Source organism: Falco cherrug, chromosome 1, assembly GCF_023634085.1.
Source record: "Falco cherrug isolate bFalChe1 chromosome 1, bFalChe1.pri, whole genome shotgun sequence".
NCBI classification, from domain to species: Eukaryota; Metazoa; Chordata; class Aves; order Falconiformes; family Falconidae; genus Falco; species Falco cherrug.
The window spans coordinates 61,351,483-61,370,334 of record NC_073697.1 but is presented as its reverse complement, the minus strand read 5'-3'; the positions used below and the strand labels follow the sequence as shown (position 1 = coordinate 61,370,334).

The following is an 18,852-nucleotide window of genomic DNA, read 5'->3' as shown; positions in this document are numbered from 1 at the left end:
CAGGAGCCTGGAAACAGTGTCCTACTGAGGAGCTTTTTTTCCCCACCAGGGCTCTGAATGCCTGTTACACCAGGGCTGGTGTTCAATACCACACATTCTAATTCCTCCATCCATTGCTCGAGCTTCTAGCACTGACTTAAAGCTCTTGCAAATTTTGCTCTAGCTTTGCTATACTGGCATATATCAGTCAACTGGCTTTGTGGGCAGCCTGACTTGCCTTCTGTACAGATCTGCCTTCTGTGCTGCAACCCCCTTTACAGTCTGTATTGGTCTCTGAACCAGGTGTTTTGAGTTGATGTCAAGTTTTCTCCTAGCTTCTAGTCTAAATGCTGCTCCTACAGCCTTGCAGCACCTCCACACCAGCAGTCTTACTCTGTTTTTCTGTAAGGTATAACCTGTCCTTCCTGGGTTTTCTTGTCCTAAAACATTTCCCAATTCTTAATATACTGGTATTTTCTGGAGAAGGAACAGCTAGAACATTAGATGAAATTAATTTTGTAAAGCCTAGTCAAACTTATCCTCCTATTTAGAGGCATTTCTATATAATGAATGAAGAAATTCCAACTTTATTTCATTTCTGGAATGCTAGTGATGGTGAACCTGGTACTTGGAGAAGGACCAGTAGAGAGAAAAAGAAGCAGCAGGACTGAGGCAGGGTAGCATGTGACTCTTCTTGTATCCTGAGCCACAGAGAATATGCTATGTAGGCATACACAAAGGTTTATGAGCAAATTATATAATATGAGATGTGATCAGCTACAAAAATGGTATTTTTAAATTGTGTTACAAAATCCTACATAAGTTTTTCACAAAGCTGGGTGAACACAGAAAACTAGCAACTGCTAACTGTTCCAATAGACTCGTCTGTATTGCCTTATAAACATAGTTTAGGATAATAGTCCTTCTGCTGCTATTTTAGAGAAAAAAAAAGCATGTTGTGGATTACAAAATACTGTTGTCCCCCATCCTCCCATTTTGCCACCACGGAGTCAGCTTAAAAGGATCTGAGTTCTGACTGATCTAAGCCTTCTTGTCTCCAAGATTCCACAAACCGTTTTGAATTTCCTCCTTTGGCATGAGAGAGAGATGAACTGGCAGTGTATGTACTCTGAATACTGCTGAGCCAGGACAAGATGAAATCCAGGATGAAAATATATAGAATAAAATTTTATATTAATGGTTTAGCATGTCTGAGGTGATCAGCAACTATATATACGTATACTGTTTCGAGGCAAAGTGATGGCAAGGTGCATTAAATTACAGTTTCCACCCTGCAGATTTTCCTAAGAGTAGTTAAAGAACCAATGATACTTTGTTCAGTTCTAAAAGATATCTCAAAACCTTATAACAAGCTTTAGGTGAAAAATCTTAGCAATACCCTTTGGATTCATGTACAAAAGTTAACGAGGAAGCCTTAAACAGAAGCCCAAAAAGTTAATGAGGAAGCCTTAAACAGAAGCCCATTATAATGAAATTTATTTAAATTCTTGAGTACACTATATTCATAACTTTTTAGCGCTTCCCAACGAGATGCTTACTATATGTTTCTATAAATTACATATTCATTGCATAGAACTGCACTCATTTCTCTATCAGCATACTATATAAATTATCACAAAAACAGATGAACCAACAAAAGATTCTTGAATACATGTAACATTGGTGGGAAGATAGTATCAGTTATAGCTTATCTTCATGGTAAGCAGCTCTAAATGAATCCCTCTTGAATTCATTTAATTAAGAAGCTGAAAAGAAAAAAAAAAACATGATTAAATGCTGAAAAATGCATACAGAGTATAGCATCGCAATTATTTGAAAACAATAAACAAGGACTTCAAAACATTCATTTGAAAAGTCATTTGACATTTGTGTAATAATTTTTAAGTTTTTATATCCCATTTAGTAATTACTAAGCAAGCATGAAAGTTATCAAATAAAACCTGAGTGACTGAAACTTAAATTTGCCTATTTAAAAAATTAAAAAGCAAAATGCACTTCAATCATCTGTTCTCTTTAATCAAGTTCTGCATCTGCTCGTACTGCTTAAAGTGAGAACTATCTCTCTCAGGAGACATTTCAGATTTATTGAAAATGTATTTCTTTTACTGTTGAAGTGGTCCCAGAGGGGGGAGGGTAGAGGATGTGGCAAGGCTCTGTAGGGTTGCAGTCTTCCAAACTCTTAATATTTTAATAAATTAAGAAGTCTCAGTTGATACTGCTGTTCCTTTACCCCTGGAACGCAACGCTGTATTTTTTAAAAAGTAGATATATATTGTGTGCCACAGCTTTCTAAGTACCTTAACAAAGAAGTGTTATCTCATAAATCAGGAGATGGGAACACAGAGAGACTTATGCACAACTATAGACCAAGTTAACTGTCCAAATGCAAAAGCAACCAACTACTGAATGGAGGGGGGGTTTCTGCACTGCCTCTAGCTTCACATGGAAGGAAGAACTTTCATCTTCTTACAGGTATGCAGTGTACTCTAGCATGCACTTGTAGTAATTCCATCACTTTTCTATTAATGACATAATTAATTAATCATTACAAAATACAAGTACAAGTACCATAAGCTTAAAAGACTGTATCAGTATAAAGATGTTCCCTGCTGCAAAAAGCTGACAAGCTCATTAGGCAAGACATACAAACCATGGCAAAACAGATGGCAACTGGCTGGATGCTGGAGGGTGATTATTGAAAGGGAAAAGCTAGGATAGATGTATAACACCACGTATAGGGAAGGAACAGAGAGGAGAAGAGAGAGGAATACTGGTAGCAAAGTTTGGGGGAAGAGTGGTAATGGCTGGCGATTACAATAATCAGGCAGGTAGCATTGATAGGCTCAGGAGGGGTGAATGATTGAATGATAAAACTGTGAGGAAATACAAAGTGGGCAGTGTTATTTTGGATAAACATGCTACTACTGTAGCTATTGTTCCTCACTTTCTGCCTACAAGTGAACTGCATCTTTAGCAGCTGAGACATGATACAGAATATGGATAAGGTAAACACTGGAAGTTATAGACAAGTTATAAAACAAGCTTAAGAGGCTAGATAAACAAAGAAGAAAAAAGCCTCAAAAAGCCCAAACACCATAAAAATCATAAACTAGAGAGCAGCCAAAAAAGAAAGGGGGTGAGGAGCTGGGCAGCGGTTCTGAAAAATCTAGAATACCAAGTTGGACATCTGTTGGGGTAGGTTTGCAGAAATTAAAAAGAAACCATGTCACCTTATGCAAAGCAGGGGAAAGCAGAACAGGAAAGGATGGCCAAACTGACATTACCTAGCTGGAAATGGGTAGCATAGGTAGGAGTAAATGGTAAACTGTAAGCCTTACAAGAAAGCTATAAACATAAAAAGAGGCATTCTTAATGGCAGAAGTCACAGAATGAAGGTCCTACTCCTAGGAAAGCATGCAAACTGCCACAGGAAGACACGCACCCTTGAGAGATCTGTTATGGGGCCAGACACCTGAAATTCAGATCTCCCATTCTTTAGAGCACTAGAAACCAGCACAGAACAGGGACGCTTCACAAAGAGGAATGTAGAAGTCTGTGGATACCTATGAATTCAGTGTGCTGTTGGATGGCTCAGATGAACAGAGGAGACAGAGCTGTTTTGATTTCCATTTCAATGGGCAGCTTCTCTGCTGAAGAACACTGTCTCTAGTCGTGTTAAGAGATGTACTATAGAAAATGCTAAATGGAAGATGCTTTATTTTGAAAACTCTATATTATTGTTTTCCTGTCTTTTAAAATAATCCAGATTTCTGCTGTTTTAAAGAAAGTAGCCTGTTGAGCACTATAGACCTGAATGTGAATTTTATCAGAAGTAGATTTACCAGTTCATAAACTTAAGGTGAATCAATTTAATTATGCATGAATTCAACACAGAACATCTGAATAGTTGTTAGTAGTGCTCACATTTATCAATAAATTTGATTTTATATGTCTGCAAATACTATTTGTTCTACTTACCAATATTTTATATTTCCAATAAAGAACTATTTCATTTTATTTACTTGCATTTAAATCGCTCAATATTATATAGGATTTCTTTACTGAAACGAATTTAATTATAATGAGGGTAGATATTTCTTATATGGTGTATATAGTTAATGCCAGGAATTTTGAGGCTCTGGGGCATCTTGCAATTTGTCTGTTCTTCTTGCATTCATTGACAAAGTTTTTCTCTAATCAATGAATGAATACTTCATGTCTGACTTAACAGCTATGGGTTTTTTTCAAGAAAATAAGGCATCTTTTATTTATCATACTTTCTTGAAGATTAGTTCATTTTCCCTGCTAGTCAATACAGGATATGTATCTTCCATTCCACCAATGCATAGTTCAGAAGGCTGGTTATAACTACAGTATATAGTAGGTATAACTACAAACTCTTCACGTTACTTTTTTCCATAATACCTAAATGCAATAGCTATAAAGAAGAATCTGACAACAAAGCACTCAACTGCAGGTACCAAAAAAATCCTTTTAAAAGCTACTTAATGCAAGCTAGTTAATGAAAACTTATATAAAAACTTCGAATTTTTAGCTGCTCAAATAATTTAAATTCATATTAAAACAACTGCAAATGATAAAACATAGATTTGAAAGCACAATTGGATGTGTCAATGATAACAAAACTGTGCTAAAAGTTTTACCCAGAAAATAAAGCAGAAAAAACCAACAGAGATCAGTTAATGCTTCAGCCAAAGCTGCTAAAAAAAAATATATATATAGCTGAGAAACTTTTTTTAGTATCAGTAAACAGTGGGCAAGACTTTTCTCTGTCTGTCCTCTTGAAGAAACCAGTGTTACAAATATTTACATTCCTAACATTCCCAGTAATACAATGCTGTGCTAGTGTACTGATGTCTTCTGTTTTGTTCTTACCATCCTCCCTCATTCTTTTTAATAATCTGTGTACTTTTTGGACTGAAACTTTCTAAAGTGAGGTTTCCAGAGAGATCTCCAACCTCTTTCCTGAACAGCAAAGCTAACTTAAGAGTTCATGCTTTGGCTTATAGCTGAGAATAGTATCCATGTCATTCCCATCTGTATTAGTTGACAGAGTTCTGTGTTGATATAATGAAATTTTATTGCTCAATCACTTGAGTGCTACTTAACATATACCTTATTCAGTTTAAATATTGGGCTGAGGAAGCTTCCAAAAAAGATTTTCTTGGACATATCAACACTCTTGCCTTGTACAGAAAGCATAATGAAAGGCAAAATGTTTAATAGTGTGTGTGTATATATATATATAAAATTTATTGCATTATCTTTCAACAGTTAATGACAGCAATTAAAATGAAAGTTTTAGCAAAATGAAACAATTCATCTAGTTCCCTTAAAAAAAAGTGGATTAGTAGAGGCATGAAAATGCCCTGCCGTGGTAAAAATGTCTATAGCAGAGAGATTTGTTACATGCTAGCTCATCCATCATGACAGTGCTGCCTCAGTAGGTAACCTTTGTGATGACCTCCATTTTGCATCACCTTTCCCATTCCAACGCTTTATTGTATCTTACAATAAAATAAAAGGGTATTTTACCAGCTTATTAAACTTTTTTTTTTTCCCCTAACCCCAGACTTCAAGAAGAAAATTCTGTGGAAGAAGAATTAAAAACTTAATTGCAAAATGTCTGAAGTGGATGAAAAAACGTAAACAAAAGGTTAGTGTCCCTTCCTACATACATGCTCTCTAAAGAGCATACTTACAGACCTGTGCTCTTACCTAGCACTCCTCTGGAAACCCTTCTGTGTCACAGAAATTAACAATGACAATGGCAGGGTCAAAAAAATAACAGCATTCCCAGTACTTTTATCTATGCACATTAGAAAAGGAAATTACAGTCTTTCTCCAGTTTTTGACTCCTGCTTTATGTTTATTCACCTCTGTTTTGATTTATCTTTGCTACATAGAGGTCACTGGAGGGAAAGAGGGTGTATGGCAGGTTCTGTTACTGTTTCACTTATTAGGGATGCATGCTGCTACACAGAGGGCTTATTTGGTTGTTCAATGCCAGAGAACAGAAACAATTTAGTATATTTGACTTTTAAAAAAATAATTATGACAGTGAAATTGATGCTTGAGATTGTGCATATAGCATTAAAACAATTTCAGTTTTCTTTAATTGTTGCTTTAGGCACACCAACATAAACATTCTTTTTTTTTTTTTCTGACAGATCATTAGTATGGTTTTTTTTTTAGTATTGTTAAAGGCAAAGATTTACTAGCCTGAGGACAATTTATCACATAGACTTTGACTGGTTGTAGGCTTCACCTTGAAACTATCAGTCTATGACAGTTTCAAAGACAAAGATAGTACAAAAGACAGACTTATTTCATATCTTAAGCTATGAACGTGGAATTCCTTGGAGGATCCTAAGGAAATCAGATAAAAAGATTAATGTATATCAAAATATATGACTAAAATTAAAATTCAGGATATTAAATTAAAGGGGGAAAGAGAAAATTACAGAACTTACACACTTGGTTCTCCTTAGTGTTTTCCATGTTCACTTTGTTAAATTTTTTAAGAAATATGCACATAAACCAAAGAGGCTTCTCTTAAGAAACACTATAGCATTGTCATGAAGATGACACGGTTGAGATCACTGAAGTGTCAAAGAATCAATAGTATGTTTGTTTAAAAGAATGCAACAAAAAATGGGGTCAGAGCTACCCAGGAGACCAACAGAAACGTGAAAGTTTGAACACTGGAAAGGAACAGGAAAGTAAATTACACGTCTGGGAAACTAGGAAGTAAAATTTAATAATAGCAAAGCAAATGGAACAGTTCTGGTGGTGATTTCCTGTAATTCTACATTGAATGAGGATTGAATGATTAATTTATTCCCATGAAAACATGAAGAATCTACAACAGTCCAAGTATACCTGCAAGATCTTGCTTATTTCTGCAGCAGCAGTAACATTATAAAAAAATCAAAGAAACCTATATAACACTTAGCCAGCTATTAAATGATTCTCATGTATTTCTGCATCCACAGGGTTCATTCTTTTATTAATTTACTTGATGAGTCTTACTGATTAGTAAGTTGTGATATTGAATCTACTTAGCTCCTTAAGACAGAATTTAGTTTATGTATCTAATAATTCCTTCATAGTATCAACATGATGCAGCACTATCTCATTTTAACAGGACTGTGAAGAATCATTCTTTTCAGCACTAACCTGGATTTCTTTTATTTCTTTCTTCACCAGCTTTAACATACTAATAGGTGCACTTCTTTTCCACATGCATTGCATATCAAACTAAATTTCTTGCAATTAAACTTCAATAGAATTCAGAAGTTCCTTTTCCCCCCTGCCCTAAATTCTTGGTCCTTTATTCTTAGCTTGGACACTGAGGACCACAAAATCTACAAATTTTGTATATAATAATAATCCAACTTCTGATAGACTCTCCAAAGAAAAAATATCTGATATATTACTAAATACAGGTTCAATTGTGTGTGTGGGAATAAAAAAAAATAATAAATCCATCCCACCTAGAATTTACAGCAAACAGGTTAGCAAGAAGAGAGGGAAACACCCTACATAAATTAAGATTCTTAAAGCTCATTATATATATATATCTATAATTCTATATAAATCATTAAAGTATGTGATACTACAATATAGGTAGTAGACCTGAGCAATTAGGTCTGCAGTAACATCAATGGTATTGTGTAACAGAGTAGGTATCACACAGCAGTCAAAAAACCTTAGTGCAAACATTCACAAAAGCCAGGCAAGATCTGGAAATTGGCAGTCATATAAGCCTGTTGTTAACAGGTGATGAGAACATTGCTAAGATGAAAGAACTGAAAACGGAAGCAGTACAACTGTCAGGCTTTCTTTAGTAGCTGTTAAATTGCATGGCATGGAACAACTACTTTTTCCTTTTGGAAAACTTGTTATGAGAAGATGCAAGTGAGCTCAGGCCATGCGTTGACATTCTTTGGCAGTGCTTCTCGAGTGAGCTTGCAATCTGCAGCTCAAGCTTGTAATTCCTTCTTCTGTTAAGTTTAACACTTAAGCACTTAATGGGAAGTAAGAATACTCACACTTAGGAAAACCAGATCCTGTCTTTCACCCTAAGTTACTTGAGCTAGAAGGTAGTCTCCAGAGAGGATGCTGAGAGGCCATACAGACAGGCCAGATGGCAAACTACTAACTCCATACTGATGAAATCTTGCAATATGATATTATTTGGCCCTTTGAAAACCTGTTTCCTTAGCAGAAATGAGTAAAAAGCAGCAGCACACCTACTGTGCATATTGCAAGGTGAAGAGTTTCCTTGTCTTGAGTATATTATTAAAGGCTAAATCTAACCTGAGCTGATCTAAACTAAATGTCAATTAATCAGCATAAAGAGACCAAGCTCAGTAAGCAAGAAAATAGTTCTAAAGTCTCACAGCAAAAAGTAATAGCAAAAAATGTATGTATTAACTCAAATGTTAGATCGAAGTTGGTGTTGCAAGGCTGAACCCTTACTAGTGGAACATAGCACAGAATATAAAGCTGTCTGCTGCACTATTCACAACACCTAGTCATGGAAAAGAACAGTAAGAAGGATCTGAGAAAAACTATACAAGAATTCCTCATATGATTCTTTAACAGTGGCTGTAAAAACAATAGAACTGTTAACATTAATAGATACAGTTCTTTTGTTCTCACTCCAAAATAGAGCTTTATGAATCTATTGTACTGATGTTTCCCTTACATATATATTAGTTGACATTTCATGGTGCCAGATACTGTATCTACATTGCAACACAGGTGTCATTCACTTACACTTCACTATATGGTAATCGGAAGATAGACTAATATTCTGTGAAGGATTAGTCTACTGGTTTACAGAAACCAGCCTCACTGGAGATAAGGAAAATCTCACCTTTTCAAATGTACTGTGGCCAACCAGAGGGGAGAAAACAGCATTCATGCATATTATCTCTGTTGTAAAGGCTAGCATAGCCTGTTAAGACTATGTCAACTGTATACATGTATATACATATTTATATACCTGTATACATATACAGATCTCTACGGGAAAATAGTTAACAAGAAGCAAAGACTGAAGCAATGGGAAGAACAAGGGACAGGACAAGAGGAAACAGCCTCAAGTTACACCAGGGGAGGTTTAGATTGGATGTTAGGGAAAAAAAAAATCATGGAAAGGGTGGTGAAGCATCAGAACAGGCTGCCCAGGGAGGTGATGGAATCACCATCCCTGTAGGTATTTTAAAAACACATAGATGCAGTGCTCAGGGCACACTTTAGTGATGGACTTGGCAGTCCTGGGTTAACAGTTGGACTTGATGATCTCAAGGTCTTTTCCAGCTTAATGATTCTATGATTCAAATAGGATCAAAAGTCAATGGAACAAAATTGCTAATCCTGGAAAACAGAACAACAGAAAAAGTAGTCTTCCTCATTAAAAATATTTAGCCATTCTACAAACCAAAGCTTTGGGAGAGAAAAATCAACAGGTCTCTTTTTTTGTTCCACAAACCTGACAACTGGGGAAATGTCACTGTATTCCTTTTACCTCAGTAGCCTTGTCCATCATCACTATAGCACTGAAGATTTGCTTAATTGCACCTTTTCTTTTCCTCTAGCTAGGCTTTTTCATGTACATCTAAAAATGGTACCAGGATCACAAGAAAATGCTATGGGCCATCTGTTCCTGACAGGCTACTAAAAAGTGTGTAACAGATCAGCAAGAAGATGTGAATCAGAAGGCTAGACTGCCCCTTGAAGGTGACCTCCCAGCTGAAAGCATCCACCTACAAAAGACAAGAACTGTATTTTTTTTACTATCTTTCTACTTTTTGCATTTGTCAGACAAATTATAACTGTTTAATTGACATCTGTACCTATAACTAAGAAAGACTATAACCCTTTCTTTTCTTTCTGGTATAGCTGACAAAAGAAGAGGTATATATACTTTTAGTGATAAATCACAGCTTACTGTACTGGTTTGTGGTTTTGTGCCTTTTCTTATGTACACCTTAGTTACAAAGACACACAAATCAATATCTGATAAAGGTTTATAAACTCAAGCACATGTTTTCTTTTGACTTTTTCATGAGGCACTTCATATGAAACATGTCAGCTGGTTTCAGCTAGGATAGAGTTAATTTTCTTCTTAGTAGCTGCTACAGTGCTGCGTTTTGGATTTAGTATGAGAATAACGTTGATAACACACTGATGGTTTAGTTGTTGCTGAGTAGAGCTTGCTCTAAATGAAGGACTTTTCAACTTTCACATCCTCTGCCAGCGAGGAGATGAATGAGAAGCTGGGCTGGAGCAGAGCCAGGACAGCTGACCTGAACTAGCCAGAGGGATATTCCATACTGTAGAACGCCATGCTCAGTATATAAACTGGGGGAGTTGGCTGGGGGCCACTGATCGCTGCTGGGGGACTGGCTGGGCATTGGTCAGTGGGTGGTGAGCAGTTGTGTTGTCCATCACTTGTTTGTTCTTTTTCCCTTGGGTTTTATTTCTCTGTCTCCCTCTCCTCTTCAGTAAAATTATTTTTGTTGTTATCATTTAAAAAAAAAAATCAATTATTAAACTGTTCTTATTTCAACCCATGGGTCACACCTTTTTTCTGATTCTCCTGCCCATCCCACCAGGGGATGGGGGGAGTGAGTGAGCAGCTGCATGGTACTTAGTTGCTGGCTGGGGTTAAACCATGACAATATGCTCAGACCCATTTAACTGTTCTGCATTAACAGCTAAGTTAACAACATTAGCTTTCCCGCCCTTTTTGGTTTGCTTAAATTAAATTTGCTTTCTTCCTGCTTCTTCCATTTCCCACAGACTTCGTGATAAAAATTAAAGATTGTTTACCTGGAAGCTGTTCTTAAACTTATACAAATCTATTAAAATGTATAAGATGAAATTTTAATGAGAGATTACCTGTATGGGTAGCCATGGTATTTGGAGCGAAATATCGACAACAGGAAGCTGAAGAAGAAGACCACCAGCCCCAGGCCTACCAGACATATTACTGGAAAGAACATAACTTTACTAGCACACAAAAGACTTAAACCTGGAATCTCTACAAGGCATATTATTCATGTCAATCATTTCTGGAATATTTTGACACAGTTAAATACAAAAATGTTACTGTCTTGACTACTGATGCCCACTATCTTCTGACAAGATTTCAAACACATATGGAAATAATATTTATGGTTATTAAGAAAAAATAATTTGTCAGAGTGACAGATACATTTTCCAGAAAAAAAAAAAAAAGGTAGAAATTATCAAATTAAATGTATGTGGATGCAAACACCTTGCTGCTGATAATGGGTTTAATAACCCTGTAAATTATACATATCAAGCCATTTTATTTCAGGTATTTGGGTGTTCTTTTTGGAAAACAAATTACATTTAGAAAAATATCCCTTCACTAATGGAATCATGTTCTCTCTAGTCAACCATCTAAGGCTGAAGTGACAGCAAAGACAGTTAATAATTCATTTTTCCAGTTCTTACTGGTTAAAACATTTCACTGTTGTAATTTCCAAGGCTGGTAGTCAAATCACTTTTTACTCTTAACTTGATAGCAATGTAAATCTTTAGGTTTTGAAGATAAATAACAATGATGAGACTTTTTGATATGATCTAGATGGAAGCACTTTGAGCCTTTTCGGACAGACAATGAATCAGCAAGTAAATGCTTAAATTAACAAATAAAATTGGGAACACCAGTTGTCTATGTGATAATAGCATAAAACCTTTTTGATCATGATAGCTTGCTCGATTGCATGTGGAAAAAAAAAGGCAACATGTTACAAGCTGATGTGTATAATTGAGATGCGGCTCATCCACATTAGATAACGTTTTGGTTCTAGTGAGCTACTGTGATTTTAAAAGCTTCTCTTATTATACTATTCCTACTTTAGCCAAACCTTTGTTATTTAATTGTACATTCATGCTTCAAAAGTGTACTGGCTTTGAGTGAAGTATGAGCAACCATGAAGCTGGGGAAATTGACAATGATGCATTTTTTCATTAAAACTGACCATGTGGAAATTGACATATGTCAATTGAAATAAAAAAAAATCTGCAGTCATTTTGAGAAAACTAGCCATGTACAAATCTTACAAAGACACATAATTATGAAGAAATCACCATTCACAAATATGATTTCAAATGGATGAATACATTGTGAAGTATGAACAGGGCAGGTCAGGTACGTGAAAAGCATTGACATAATGGCCACAAGCAGAAGAGAGTCTGACAGAGCAGCCCACTCTTATTTTGCTGTGTCCACATTCACAGATCCAGATCTCAATTGTGATCTATGATCAGATTCCAATTAAACTCACACCACTGTCTCTTTTGACATCAGTATTAAGGCTAGATACTGTAAAAGATATTCAGAATTAAATTATATGTCTACAGCTCATTGAAGATGATCCTCAAATCACTACAGATGAGAGATCTCTACTCAACATTCAACTAGTTATTACAAAGAATTCTAAAATGCTTTTATAGAAAATAGTTGGCCAGCCTTATCTGCAATACTGTGTGTTACATAGAATAAGCTAAAGAACTGATACAGAAAGAAAGGGGAAGCAGCATAGGAAGTCTGGTATCTTCGAACGCTTTTCAACACCTTATACCAGAAAAAGAATAAGTGGCAAGAGAAATGAAAAAAACATGAGTAGAAAGGCTGATGGGCATATTTGTTTCAACCTATACCACAGTCAGCAGAACTCTGATGTAACAGTTAAGAAGTTTAAATCTGGATAAAATACCTTCATGTTGTGTGTTTATGCAATTAATTGCCAAAATATCTTGCAAATATTTGAAATGACAACAACATTCAGAAAAAGATAAAACTGGCACTTCAGGCTAAAAATCTTTTAGACATTACAGATTAGGTTATGTTCTGTACTACATCTACTGTTGGGCTTTCACCTTCCCCTGAAGATGTGACACTAGTAAAAGTACCAAGTAAAAGAATTTTCATACTCTTTTGGATGTTGTCATCTTTAGCATCTTAAATGCCTAAATTAATTTGAAACTGGTTTTTATGTTGCTAATTTTCAGTATAATTCAAGAGCTCCGTAGCGACTACTTTATATACTACTCTACATAGTAGAGATAGTGTCAAGCTGTACCTTGACCACATATGCTTAAAACATTTTTTTTACTGTTACAACTTCATGTGAATGTAGATTTTTCAACTGAATTGTTATACTCTTCTCCACCCCACAAAAGGTAAACATTGGTTTAAGGTAGAGACTGTCTGAAAACTTAATCAGATGTTAATTTTTAATTTCTCAATGTCTTCTAATTGTCTAAATATTGTCTTAGTTGTACTAAAGAACTTACTTCTTCTTTTTCCCACATCCCCTTTGGAGGTAGCAGCTTCATTTAGGAGTACCATTCCCATGGTGATAGCAGCATCTGTATCGCCATTGTCAAGGAAAACAGATGTGTGGATACCTCAGAAAGCCACAAAGGTACATCTACAAGTTAAAGCTTTCAGGTTCATCAAATGAAAGAAAGTATTTATATATAAAACTGCATATTGCAATCTGTACTGTACCAATATACTCACCTGTGGCAAAAAAATTATGCAGTGAGATTTCCCTTTGTGCAGTCTAGATAAAAAAGGAAAGAAGCTTTAAAGGACAAGTCATCAAGTAGGACAAACAGATTTTGACAGTTGTGAAACAGCTATTCCCCAGTATCTTGCAATTTTTTGTATATGGTAGTAAAGGACTTTTAAAAATGAAAATTGTAAGAACTAGAAATCATTCAGTGTTATTGCACACAATTCATTGGTTATTTGATGCAAACTGAAGCAGTTAAGACTGCTTTATCTTCCTCTGCTTCTGCATAAGACATTAGCTCCCTCTTTAGTGTCATATTGCTTAATAATTTAGCAGGGAAACATCTCAGAGGCAAAGTCCTCAGTCACTTTCAGTGCTTTACTGTCTCATTATAACTGTTACAAATGTGAGCAAGTGCATAATAGTAAAACAATTTAACTAATTTAGCAGGATCTTAAACCATTCACTTAATTGTTTATTATAAACTGTATAAACAGAAAGGAGTGGTTACTACTGTGCCTAACATCTGTTCTGAAGAGGCAGCATGCCTGAATGCCACACTGAAGGAGTGCATCATGGGAGCTATGTCACACAATTTCAGGGAATATGAACTTCACCAGAGTTAACTGATTCTTGAATAAGACTGGATTTTTAAGCATTACTTACCCCAGGGCTAGGTAGCAGGATGACTACCAACTTTAAGAACAATAAAAGGTTTCTATTTACGCACATATATAACTCGTGGGAGACACCTCAAACATGCTACTTCCATAAACAACACCTGCATCTCGTAGCATTATACTTCCACTAATCCTACAAATGTTTGTATTAACATTTTTCACGTAAGAAATGCTCAAAATCAAACCATGTTCAAAGACTTCTGAAATTTCAGTTATGCAATTTCAATTAAGCTGAGTCTGAGCAAAAGGATTTACGAGTGTCAATGATAACATCATCACACTTCATCACAGACTGGCAGCCTGATTCAGGTTCGAGACTTCCAAATTTCATATCTATGGAATAAGAAAAGTCAAATGAAGAATAACAGGATTAAAAATAGCAAACACCAACAGTGAAAGGATGTAGATGCCAATAGGCAACGTCAGGGAAATAGAAGTTTTGACACCACCTCTTCAGTAAAGACATCTACCTACAATCCTAAATTAGACACTAATTAGCAACACACTAGTAGCCCAAATTACTTTCTGAAATGCAAACAGTATAATGCATAGGGTAACTCTTACAAACAAGTGATTACGTTACTAGGCTAACTCTTATGAATAAATGGTTATATTCAAATTTTCCAGAAGCTTATTACTAGACATGACAAAATATTAAAAAAATAAAAAAATGTTTGCATATTATTGTGAAAGAAAAAAACAGCCCTAGAATCCATGAGACTATGCAAATTGGAAGGGAAGGCAAAAATTACTTTCTAAAAATTTTGCCTGTTAAGATTCAGATCCATGAGCATAAGACTGGAAATCTGTGCTAATGTTTCCAGTAGGAAAAAGGAATTCAAAAGAATGTAATGAGAATCATTCAATTCTCTGCTTTCAAAAGTTACGAAAGCATAAAAATTAATTAATTGAGGAAGGTGCAACAAAAAGGGCTGAGAAAAAACAAAATCCACATGTATTTCTACCCTGTTAAGAAAGCCCCTAATGTAACATTATCTAATAACTTTACCAGTCCCTCACTTATAGTAGTGTTTTTGTTCTTGGTTCTACCGTGTCATGGAAAAAACCAGCCTCAAGATATGGGGGTAACTCACCAGATCCTCTCAGGGAAGTGCTACTTTCTGCAAAGGTTTTGGACTGCTTTGTAAATGGAATTGATTTGCTTGATTATCTCGTGCAGTATTGCACATAATGTGGTCGTTTGCTATCTCCCTTACCTAGTTGTTTCTCAGAAACCAACCAACCAACCAACCACACACTAAAAAGCTGTTTGGCAGACAACCATTCTGTTCCTCAGTTCCTATTTTCTTACCGGACCATGAGTTTAATTCACTTTTCTTCCCATCAAGAATAACAGTATCACAAAATTAACTATTTGCTCTGCAACTGAGAATTTCAGATCTGTAACCAGCTGAACTGTTCTGTTCTTTTTCCCCTCTCTTTTCCAGTCTCACATCATTACCCCTAAAGCTTCCCTCACATTGTCACTATTATTGCTTCAGTTGTTGCTTTCTAACTTTAGTCATCACTGTTGAGCTTTCAGCCTTGCTAGGTGCCTTTTAGCTTCAACGATATCAGCTTCATAACTTCACACTCTAACACTCAGCGTGTCACTTGCCTCAGCTCTGTCTTGTTCAAGTAAAAAATCAGTCTTGCCGAGTTGTGATTTAAATGCAATAATTAGCTTTTTACCACAGAATACATAGCTTAATAAGCTGCTATTATTTGCTCCCGTTTCTAACATATGTTATGTTTTTACATTATTTTAATATTCTACAAAAAAAAGCAATGGTCTGAAAATAATCTTTTACAGTATCAGATTTCTCTAGCAGTGCAGAATGTAAAATTTTAGCAAGTGGTTACTTGGACAATTTTCCATCTGCCAAAAGTGTGGTGATATCAAATAATGTACTTATTTTCTAATTCCTCTTTTATCTCCCTCACTATGCATTACAAAACTATTCTGAAAAGATATGGGAGTGTGGCACTCAGATAAACCATGGCTAACAAATGTTTTAAATTTCAGATGGTCATGTTTTCTGATAAATGTATCCCTCTGTAGCATTATTTTTGTCTGTGCATATCCAGTTATAGTTATATGTCTGCTCAAATTTGGAATAATTTTACTTTTACATATTAAACTTCTGCTGCTCCTTTTCCCAGCTGGTACATGCTTTTCATAGAAATTGACAACATATATTATTCAGTTAGTGTTTTTGAAAAGGTTCTGAATGTTTTGATACAAGAACAACAACAGTTTTAAAGTAGGATGAAAGAGAGATTGATCATCAAAATTCATAAGATTATTCAGAAAATGATCAGCAGTTACAGAGCATAATATTTAGTCCTGCAAAAATCAAGATGTCTGATCGGAAGTATTAAAAAAACACAAGAAGAGACGCAAACCCAAAACAAAACAAAACAGATTGGGTCAATAAATTCCAGAATGACAGATACCCTACAAAATGAAAATTACTAGTAGGTTACTGTACTTTAATAGAAAATTTAATCATTGTTAATTCCAGCTAGAATGCCCCAAAGGAAGTAAACCTGATAGTTCATAAGTTTATTAATGTGATATATAATTAATATCTTAACTTCACAAATTTAATTCTAATTTTCTAATTTCTAAAAAAAAAATATAATTGGTAGTGGGTGGGGAATTAAAAAAGGAAAGAAAACAAGTTGAGTAACACTTGGTTACTTTTGTGAAAAAGGTTGGTGGTCTCATTCATATTCTGGTGGATTTCTTCCAAGAGTACAAAACCCAGCATTAGCATTATATCCATAAAGAAACAACTATCTTTCAGTTGCTGATCACAGCTTTTTAATAACACATGAACAAGAAAAACTAGAGAAGAAAATATGCATCCACTTGAGTCTGTGCTCAGTTTACTATTAACTAAAATGGGGACAGATTATCACACAAACTTTTAAAACTTCTTGTTCACTTTCCCATACATGGAACAAAGAAAAGCACATACCTTTTTTGTGAAGGAGTAATATGATCAACAGGAAAATCTATGGTGTTTTTCTTCTCTCCTTTTACTTGTTTTTATGCTTGGGGGAGGTGGGGGGGCTAGGGGGTGATGATTAGAACATGAGAAGTTCTTTGCTGGCCCCTTGGGGCATACTTTGCTAACTGAGAGAGACATTAATCTTAACTTTTTCCTACTAATTCTTAAACCTGTAAAATACCTGCTATAATTTCAGAAATGTTGACCACATTACAGGTTCTTTATCTGAACCATTTCATGAGGATTTAACTTTCAACTTAAATTAGAAAAAATCCAAGCATAACATGCATTCTAGTCATTCTATTTAGGAAATATTCTTCAACGACTTGAAGTTCATGAAAACAAGGTATTAACCACTTTTCCCAGCTCGAGAATCTAATTTTTTATCATAGGCTGAAAAAAACTAATGAAGACAAAAAGTATGGTTCTGCAATGAAACAGGTCTCATGGTTTCTTTCAAGACACTGTTGCTTTAGTTCAATGAGCAATGAGGTAACAATGAGCAATAATTTGAATATTCCACTTACACTATTCAATGTGTAATAACTCTCAATTAGACCATAACTATCCCAGTGGATTATTCAACAGGCCTTAAGGGCTGAGGAAGGAGGCACATTTAAGATACAAATCTCATGTCTCATCTCAGTGAAGAAGGATGACTCATAACTCAGAAGTTGAAAAACTGGAGGATAATCTGAAAATTATTTATTTGAATATAATTTTAGTTCAATTATGATTGTACAAAATCAAGGTGTAGTTCAGTATTTTGTAATGGCCTGAAATCTAGTTGTACTGATAGTCACAATAATGCTGAAAATTGTTTCACCTTAAAACCTTCAGGCTTCAGGTACACCAAATGGCTTCTCAAGAATTTAGGAATTATTACACGAGTCTTGGCACTGGAGTTCCCCTCAACTCCCTGAAATATGCAATTCACAACAATAAAGTAGCTGCAAGTTTGCATTTCAACCTTTTAAATGTCAACCAAACTACACTTTGCTTTTTGATGCTTTTTCATCAATTTAACGGAGCGGATAATCAATTTGATACTAATATAGAATCTCCTATAGTGAAATATTTTATTATTAATTTGATTAGTTTCATCTCCAATTTAATGAGACTGTCTTTCTAATCCACAAATAATCTGATGGAACCATCCCTCTTGTGATGCTCTTAAGATACCTGAGAATGGAAAGGCCATATACTTCAGGAGAAGAGAAAGATTCTGGAATCCATTTTAATTCAACTGCAATGAAGTAGCATCCAGATACCTGACTACATTTGTGCTAAATCACTAATCAAACATTCAGGGGTTTCAGCCTGATTTACATCCTAATTGTTCACATGGGTATCATCTTTTAATGACTAACTCTGGGGAGATGACTCTATACATTTATTATTTATGACCTTTTTGGTTTTGTAAATGACATCTGATGGAGTTTCAGGGTTAGTCCTGTCCATCTCGCAAATTCTTACAGTGTGGTTTGCCACTATACAAAATAAATAGTTTTTTCTAACCTTATTTACATTATTATTTGTCTCTACAAATTTTATGGCCTAGAGACA

General features: G+C 35.3%; 1 protein-coding gene across 2 annotated transcripts in view; it reads right to left on the bottom strand.

The window, feature by feature from the left end:
* Nucleotides 1-1,459: 1,459 nt before the first annotated feature.
* Nucleotides 1,460-18,852, bottom strand: part of TUSC3 (tumor suppressor candidate 3) — a 137,916-nt gene continuing 120,523 nt past the window's right edge. For both annotated transcript variants that reach the window (XM_055700898.1, XM_055700897.1), the window contains exons 8-10: nucleotides 13,366-13,440; nucleotides 10,936-11,026; nucleotides 1,460-1,745 (exon numbers count right to left, since the gene is read on the bottom strand). In XM_055700898.1, the coding sequence (XP_055556873.1) occupies nucleotides 1,730-1,745; nucleotides 10,936-11,026; nucleotides 13,366-13,440 (182 nt within the window). In that variant the 3' untranslated portion in view covers nucleotides 1,460-1,729. The remainder of the gene's footprint in view (nucleotides 1,746-10,935; nucleotides 11,027-13,365; nucleotides 13,441-18,852) is intronic.